This window comes from Neurospora crassa, linkage group VI (assembly GCF_000182925.2).
Source record: "Neurospora crassa OR74A linkage group VI, whole genome shotgun sequence".
Taxonomy (NCBI): Eukaryota; Fungi; Ascomycota; class Sordariomycetes; order Sordariales; family Sordariaceae; genus Neurospora; species Neurospora crassa.
Genome location: NC_026506.1, coordinates 1696007 through 1704346, shown reverse-complemented (window position 1 = coordinate 1704346; position 8340 = coordinate 1696007). Strand labels below are relative to the sequence as shown.

The window sequence follows — 8340 nt, the reverse complement described above, 5'->3', positions numbered from 1 at the left end:
AAGTAAAAGTTTGTGAAAACATGATCATGGGATATTGTGGTGGAGGAGTGAGAATATCGTGAGGTGATGGTCGAGATCAGCACAACCATGCAAATCGAAGTTCCATGTTATCAACTTGATCAAAGGTGAATACCTATCCAAGGAAATGACTGTTCAAGCCAGAGATATCCCGTAGGAGCCCGTTCTTACCTTTGTTGGCTCTGCTTAGCCGCGGGAAACGAGGTTTGGAAGGTATGGTTGTTGCTGGTGGTTAGTTGTAGTATTGATTGAAGAGACGCGTCAAGACACTTGCGATATTTCAGTCCCTGGAAAAGTTTGAACCAGACGCGAGCAGAAAGGGGGAGGGGACAATGTAGATCGGACGAAACATTGCGGGCAAGGTACCTCTACCTAGTACGCAACTCTCCCAAGTTTTTCGTTTGCGCTGACTGGACATTAAAAACCATGCTCTCCTCCTCCAAGAACGGAGAGCGGGCAGCCACCGCATCACGAAGCGAGATTTTAAAAGGGATCAGGTGTTTTGTGCTTGTTTCTGGTGGCTCTCTTGTTTGTTTCTTGTAAGAAGTCCAACTGGGTATGTAAAAGTCAGCCTGGCCATGACCAGCGAAAAGGATCCCAAATCCCGGGCCGTCATTGTCGAGGAGGCCCAACTGGCCAGAAATATGGACACTACGGCTTTCCGCGCCATCAGGCTACTCCATACAGCCACTCGACATATTTGCTCAGCCACACCCACCCTCGACAGACTCACTGGTATTCGAGCGTTGTAAGGTTAAGGTACCTCTAGTTCTCCGAATCTAAACAGAGCCTCCGACTTTAGGTATTTCACTATTCCATTTCTAATAGCCTCCATACTAGGTAGTTAAGATCGGGTTGTTCTTGGGGCTAACCGGGGATATGGGCACGGGGATAGCGTCTGTTTCCGGTTAGCGAAGAATGGAGAGGATTGAGAGAACTCAAGATAGCCATCAGCTCCTCATGCTTCTCCATCAATTCGACGTGCTTTGTCATCAGGTTTGCATACTCCTTGTTCTCCGCCACCAGATCTTTGTACTTTCTTTTCTAGGTGTTGAGGGCTTCATTAGGTATGTTCGCGAACGATTTCCTCCATCCCCATCACGTTCTTTTATGCTAAGTCGGACTCCCCAATCTCCACAGACTCCTAGTCTGAGTTTCCAATCTCCATTATATTATAGATTAATGCGGTGGTATTAACGATGTCGGGTCTAGTGGAGCTGATAGGTGTGGTAGGGTCGGTAGGCGTGAAGAGGCTGATAGGTGTAAAGGAGTTGGCAGGTGTGGCAGGCGTAGTCAGTTTGACTCGGCAAAATCAGGTTCACCACCAAAAGCACGCTGCCAGCAAATACAATGATCCCCTACATCCCAGAGCCGAGAATTTAGGCAGCAATGGTCGTTTTCAGAAATTGGTCGGTACGTACCAGCAAGGAGACGGTCGATCTCAATATTGACTCTAATAGTGTCATCCCGAAGGACAAGATGAGCTGTTGAGGGTGGAAGAAGACGGGAGAAAGGAAGGAGCAACAATAAATGGGAATGGAAAGTAGACTTACAGTGGCCAAAGGCCCGTCCAGCCCTCAGGAAAAGTGAAGCCCAGTTGGATAGGAAGACTGATAGCCAGACAAAACCGTAGGCGTACTTCTGCCATAGTACCATGACGAGAGCGGCTGCCATCGTCACGTAGATAATATCAACTAAATATACTTGAATCGGGTGTATTAGTATCTAGCGTGGGTACATAGTATTTGATGAGACACATGTAGGTACCTCTACTCAATCTGTCCACAATATAAGCGCGTAAAAAAGAAAGACAAGAAAGAAAAAAAAGGAAAAAAAAAAGAAAAAAGAGAGATTCATTCTCACTAGCGCAAAAGAAACACACAAGTGTCTCTGATTCTAAACTCGATCTTTTTTTGGTATCGTAAAGGAAGCGCGCAGCTAAAAAAAAAAAAAAAAAAAAAAAAAAAAAAAAAAAAAAAAAAAAAAAAAAAAAAAAAAAGAGCGAAAGACTTAAAAAAGAGAATGCGGCGACGGTCCGGGAACTGAACCCGTGTCTTCGCTCTTGCCGGGAGTGCCATCCTCAATCCGGTCTTACGGAGCGATATTCTGGCCATTAAACTAACCGCGCTTTCCAGGAAAACTGAGACAGGGACATAACCCATATACTTCCTGCCAGAAAAGGAGCTACCCAGAGGGAACAGAGCACATAGAACCTCACCGGCAGCCCTCCCACCACGCCGGAACAGCTGGCAAAGATGGGAACCAAGGATTTCGACCCGATATCAGCATGGCACAGGACCTGAACCTGAAGCCCATGACTGGCGCTCGGATACGGAAAGTACCTAGTACTCCGGCCAGTTGCAGTGGAAGGATCTCACGTGAGTGGTCTGGTGGTGCCTACCTCTGGGTGTTTAAGCCCTTATTTTGCGGCTCACCAGACAACTCACGGATTTACCAGGCACCACCAGTCGGCTGACGCCCTTTCCAGCAACGATGCGTTTGTCGTCAACATCTCGGTTCACTCTTCGCTTACCCTCTGGACAAGCACGCCAAACATCCTCAAGATGCCCGCCCGCAAAGACTACAAGAAGGCTCTCCGGCAAATCCATACGGCCTGGTGATCCGTCTCCAATCCCCTGTTCTTGAATCACCTCGACACGCGGGGTTATAGTCGCTGTAGTAAGTACCATTTGGTGTAGAGCAATAGAACTTGTTAAATCTACTTTCGCTGTTCCTCTTCAATCGTCGTTCTTCTCCTGGCATGGGCTAACAAGGACGAGTCAGCTCCAGTGCCTTCTTTGGTTATAACTTTTCGCTATTATATTAACGCCACAACCATCCAGACCTCGAAGTTTCTCGCGGCTAAGCACAGGCCTCAGAGCCTCGTGAGAAGCGAAAGCCATGATCGTGTATTTGCACATGCCGACTGGAAGATCGTTGTCATCCACCGACAGCGCCGGCAGTCAAGAGGGCGCCTCCTTCGAGTGAGTTAGAGGTACCTTTGTCTGCACTGTCAGGTGTCCAAATACCCCATTCCATCGCAGGTATCATTAACACAAGCACACAAATGCAGGGTACCTTAACAATGTCAAGACCTCCCGCGTACTGTCAAAGAGACCTACGTCCGAGCCGGCCACCGTGGCCTTGCATCATGATTTCCCATCATGTCTTAGCGGAGCAACAACCAGAAGAACAGTACATCTCCGTGTCGTGGTCCTCGCCGCGCCACCATTCCTGTGGAGTACTTCCGCCAGCTTCCAGAAGGAGGACTCCAGGGATGGCTCGAACGAGTGCTCCAGCACGGGAAGCCTCACGAATGCCGGTCCCAGTAGCGATGTGCAGTTTTGGAACAGTACACAACGGCTGGCGGAAGAATACCGTACCGAAGGTGTTGCTTATTCCTGATGCGGGATTTCCCGTGGAGAAAGGTGCCATCTAGTGCCACTCTGGCACAGGCTAGGTACAAAAGGCCATCAACTGGATTAGCAGAGATCTCGATCTCTCTGTCTAGGATCATCATCATCATCATCATCAAGATAGCTGAATCAATTGCACTACACGCTACGCTGATTCCACGCATCAATTTCTGTGAGTAAAACTTCAGGAATGGCTCAATCTCTCGACCCATATTGTCATCGAACGCCGTCCAACAATGAAGAAAACAGCTTTAAATGCAGTTCTCACCATTTGCTATGGTGTTTATATCACGGTAGGGGGAGGTTTGGGGATGATTCTAGGCTGACACCACCAGACGTGACTGGAACGGAGGCAGGAGGGGACATTCATGGGGAATAAGTTGTCAGATTGTTTGTAGCATGGAGGTAGCATCAGCTTAGCAATAAAACAAAGTTGTAGAGTCGACTACGGGTACATCACGCCTATTGCTGTTTGTGGACAAGGGTTATGTAGCGCGCCACGACCAAACGAACATTTTCGTGCTTCAATCAACGACAATTTCTCACTTCCTACAATGTGATCCCTTTAAACTGCCTTCAACCAACATTTGAAACTCGATTCTTCATGTATGAGCCCTTGGATTGTTTCTGCTGGTTTGGTTGATGACAATATGAGCGAGTGTCTCGTCTGTGTTTTAACCCACTAGAGGGCAGTTTTGTGTCCCGTGATCAAAGACGAACCAACCTTGATCTTCGCGAGGCAACAAAACATCGATCGGGTGATGAGAGCTTTTTCACAAGGAATGTAGAGGGTCTTATCAAAGCAGAGTAACACCGCGAGTATGGGAGCTAGTAATATCTTGAAGAAAGCACGTGTGGGGGATTGCCATCCGCAGGAACCAGACGATGAAGTTTAAGTGAGAAGTGTGAGGTTCAAGAATTAAGATATCGAATAGCGATTTTAATCAGCTGTCGTGGTTGGCTGAAGGCGTTCAACGCCGAGATATACTAATACATAAGAATAACACAAAAGACGAAGCGAAGAATACCTGTAGGCATTAGGTATGTTGGGACTCCTTGGTCTTGAAACTACCTCCAATTCTTGCAAGCTTGGCCCCTCCACATCCGCCGCCTCTCCCTCTCCCACCGGCCCGACTTTGAACCGAAACTCAAGAACACACTCTTACCAGCAACGATAGCACTGGTAGGCCGCCTTCGTCGTTCAATGTTGTCGTCGTCACCCCGGAGCATGGGACCGGCACGGCCACCACCGCCCACCGCTCACCAGCGACGGCTGTTGCCAGAGCGACGGCGGTTACCAGCGCGCCGCGGCGGCGGCGGGACGATATACTCCTCGTCGAGCGGGTGTCGACCCGAGGTCTCGCGAGGGCCACTGCGGGGAGGTTGCAGTTGCTGTGGCTGCTGCCACGCCGGCTGTTGATAATATCCCATGGGAGGGATATGGGGAGGAGGGCGGTTAGAGAAGGGGGGAGGGGGAGGAACCGCAGTGGTAGTGGTTGTGGTGGTGGTGGTATGCTGGTAGGGCACCACCGAGCCCGAACCAGGACGGTTCTGTTGCTGCTGCTGCTGCTGCTGATGCTGCTGCTGCTGCTGATGGTGTGGGTGGTGGTGGTGATGGTGGTGGCCAGTCTGCTGGCGGTGGTTGCCGCCACTTCTTCTCCTCGCCGAGGTGTTGTTGGCGGGGGTGGCCGAACGCCATCCACCCTCTGGTGTGCGTGGCCTCGCAGGGAGGCTTCCCTCGCCAGGGGCAGGGCGGCGCACCGCTGCAGCGGTAGCAGGCGCTGGTCTAGCGGGCAAGTTGAGGCCGGGGCCAGCCGGCGGTGTTGGCTCGTCGTGGCCTCCTTGCCTGAGGAGGACCAGGCCGGCGGCGGCCACCATCTCGCGATGGCTGTAGATCCGGCGCTGATGGAAGGTTCCATATCAGCACAGATTCTTTGTTGACTTCCCTCAAGGTTCGGAAATGGATCACTTACCTCCATTCCAGTTTGGTTCATTTTGGCGGCGCTGGATGATGGCGCAACCAAGGACAATTTGGTAATGAAGACCTCTGATCATGAACAGTAACTGTGTTAGATATGTGAAGCGTCACAGTAAACGCCAGGCGCAGGAAGAAGCATTACCGAAGAAGGGTTGATGGTTGCAGTTGTGCCAAAGAGGCACTGGTGATGGTGGTTGATGTGTTTGATTATTTTTCGAAGGAAGAGAAATCAGAATGGGGAGAGAACACAAGAGGGGGGGGCTTTTTAAGGAAACCAAATTTGTGGGCGGCTCAAGTTGTTCAACTCGTTTGTTGGGTAGGGCCATTCACTTCACTTGTCTTCGTCATCAGGCAGAGACGAGATGAGCAACTCGAGTGCAGTTCTTCAATCCTCAGAGTAAAACGGAAGGAGCCAGCTTGCTCAGGTATTGCCAGGCAGCTGGCAGCTTGGGGTACTCGGATACTTTCTCAGGAACGGGCACGCAAGACTGGGAGCCTGGATTTCACTCTCTGGACGGCAGGTACCATCCGTGTTTGCAAAATTCTGTTCGAGTCCTGCAAAGCATTATCGTCCAGCTCAGGGAGGAATAAGGGAGACCGGATGATATGAGGTCGGTACTTGAGCCCAGGACGTGACACATCCAGTTGTATTATCCGACCAAATCAGCTGTCATCTCTATCCCAAGCTTCATCACACTGTAATGATTATTGCGATGTCCACGAAATATGTCCCACAAGAAGACAAACAGAAAGCTTGAAGAAATCAATGGAAGTGGAAGGTTAGGAAGAAGATTTGCTCTGAAATACCTCTACTACCTGTCGGTCATCAGTTGAGCCAACCTTTCATGACGTAGATGTATGTCTGGGCCGGTACTTCATCAATGACACTTGTGACTCGAGATTGCTCCAAGGTGTTTCCAGGTTTTCTAGCATGACTTGAACACTGTCAGCCTGGGACTGTCGTCTTATTTTGCGATTAACACCAGACCCAAGTGGTACATAGCACAATAGGGAAGGCAGATTTCAGTTATGATGGAAATTCCAGTCCTGGCAGCAAACGAGGGGGCTCCTCTGCAAGATAGGACCAAAACGAACTTGGGACCATTGGTCGATTCGGAGAATGTGTTTCTTCCATCTAGAGGTATCTATTGTACCCCAGGCATTGTTATCTTATTCACCTACCTCTACAGTAGCATGGTGTTGTAAGTGGTATCCATGTCCGGCAGCTTTTGACGTGCGAAAGAGCACAGCAGCAACTCTCGATTTTCGAGAGACAGAAGGAAATGAGGTGGACATCTCTGTGCTAAGGCTTTCCTCTGCCTGGTCAGGTTTACACAGCTTCACAAAACGCAACTTGTTCCAACCTTTCAAGTTCAACCTGCTGGCGGCCAAGATGTGCTCCCACCGCCGGTCAACCTCGTGGTGTGAAAGTATCGGCAAGAATCTGCCACAAGAGACGGCTGTACCTCGTCAGGGTGCACGGCCCTTGACGCAAATATCGAGGGCGTGGGAAGGAACTTCAGAACTAGGTAGTGGAGTCAAGGATCTAGACCGTGAATTCCTCACTCAGCTTTCCTGCCTTTCACTAAGGTTGACTTCTACTTGCCAGCTCGGAGCGATGCCAAGGTAACGGTCTGGTTCTGTCGTTTGTCCTAGTCCCTCCAGGCCACGCCGTGTAAGCTCCACAGTACTAACAACCTGAAAGCCACTTCTCCAAGGTGCCGCACCATTGAAGCTTTATTGCCATACCTACCTCCAGTAGCTCCCCATCAGCGACAGGTAAGGAGGGACAACTGAAGGCTACCCCTCTACCCACCCAGTCTGCTTTTGTCCTTGAAGTCCCCCTGCTCGTCCTCGGAAACGGTCTCGCCCACACTCAGCACCAGCGCCTTCACCATGAACTCCAGTCCTCTCTTCTTGGTTGATGAACTTGAGATACCGATGATTCCGATCATCCTTCAATACGCTCACCCGTTCTAAGACCGGCTTCAGCATGATTAGCCTTGGCTCCGGCTCATGCTCTCGCTCCTGCGCCTGCTCTAGATTCCGTTCAAGTTGTACATAGTACAAGCTGGACTTGGATCCGACTCCCACTCCAGAGACTCCATGCCGCACCTCACCTCTCACCGTTCCCACAGACCAGCAATGCCAGCTCGAGAAGCAGTACACTCGGTACGACTTGTTGACGAGCATAACACTTCAGTCGTCTTCTGCGACAAGGACTTCGGGGGACACAACCAATCAAACTCGAACTTTTTCTCTCGCGGCTACTGGCTCGACAACATGCGTGAGCGCTGTGCAGGCGAGAAGCTCATTGTAGCCCGCGACAAGCTTGACCTGCTGTGAATTGACAACAAAAGGGTCTTCACCTAGGTAGGTTTGCATCCCATGGGGGTGACGTGTCTCAGGCAGTCCAGCTAACGGGAGTCTGATACTAGGTAGTTTAGCGGTTGAAATCATCATCGTCAGTAAACGATCTCGCTCCTCCAAAAGATCGTGTGTTTCTTCCCGTCGAACAAACCGGCCGCCGCACTCTATCCGCCCGATTACAGGCACCGGTCCCTCCTGAAGCATCATTGGAACTGTCCTTAGAAGCTCGCTTTCCGCGAAGGATCATCGACAAGCACAAGCCGTGACCACAGAACAGATCAATAGTAGAACAGTGCCCGACAACTACCTCTCCGAACTCGAAATTACCGACAACAAGGGCATTCATTCTTTTCGTTGGGCGATTCTGCTTTGTAACTGATACTGAAAGTCTTGCCGTAAAGGGACTCAACGCAAGAAAGGGGAACACGAACTCGTCACATGATAATCATTCCGAACCATTTGATTTGGGGATCCAGGATTGAAAGTCATCTCGATAGCGAGGGAAGCGACTAAGCAGGAAAAGAAGGGGGAGAAGCGCAGCACGCGGAGTGTAGCAAG

The 8340-nt window shown here is 50.3% G+C and overlaps 3 protein-coding genes across 3 annotated transcripts; 1 reads left to right on the top strand and 2 right to left on the bottom strand.

Annotated features, from left to right (window-relative positions):
• Positions 1-2305: 2305 nt before the first annotated feature.
• On the top strand, positions 2306-3423 carry NCU05503 (hypothetical protein; the record flags this gene model as incomplete). The annotated part of the gene is made up of 4 exons (XM_011396646.1): positions 2306-2396; positions 2690-2697; positions 2862-3002; positions 3112-3423. The coding sequence occupies 4 exons, from the start codon at positions 2306-2308 to the stop codon at positions 3421-3423; spliced, it is 552 nt and encodes a 183-aa protein (XP_011394948.1).
• Positions 3424-4694: 1271 nt separating this feature from the next.
• Positions 4695-5428, bottom strand: NCU05504 (hypothetical protein; the record flags this gene model as incomplete). Its single annotated transcript, XM_955373.1, has 2 exons — positions 4695-5336; positions 5408-5428. The coding sequence occupies 2 exons, from the start codon at positions 5426-5428 to the stop codon at positions 4695-4697; spliced, it is 663 nt and encodes a 220-aa protein (XP_960466.1).
• A 2225-nt stretch (positions 5429-7653) lies between these two features.
• On the bottom strand, positions 7654-8128 carry NCU05505 (hypothetical protein; the record flags this gene model as incomplete). Its single annotated transcript, XM_955374.1, has 2 exons — positions 7654-7752; positions 7934-8128. 2 exons carry the CDS (start codon positions 8126-8128, stop codon positions 7654-7656), a joined length of 294 nt encoding a protein of 97 aa, XP_960467.1.
• Between the last annotated feature and the right edge of the window lie 212 nt (positions 8129-8340).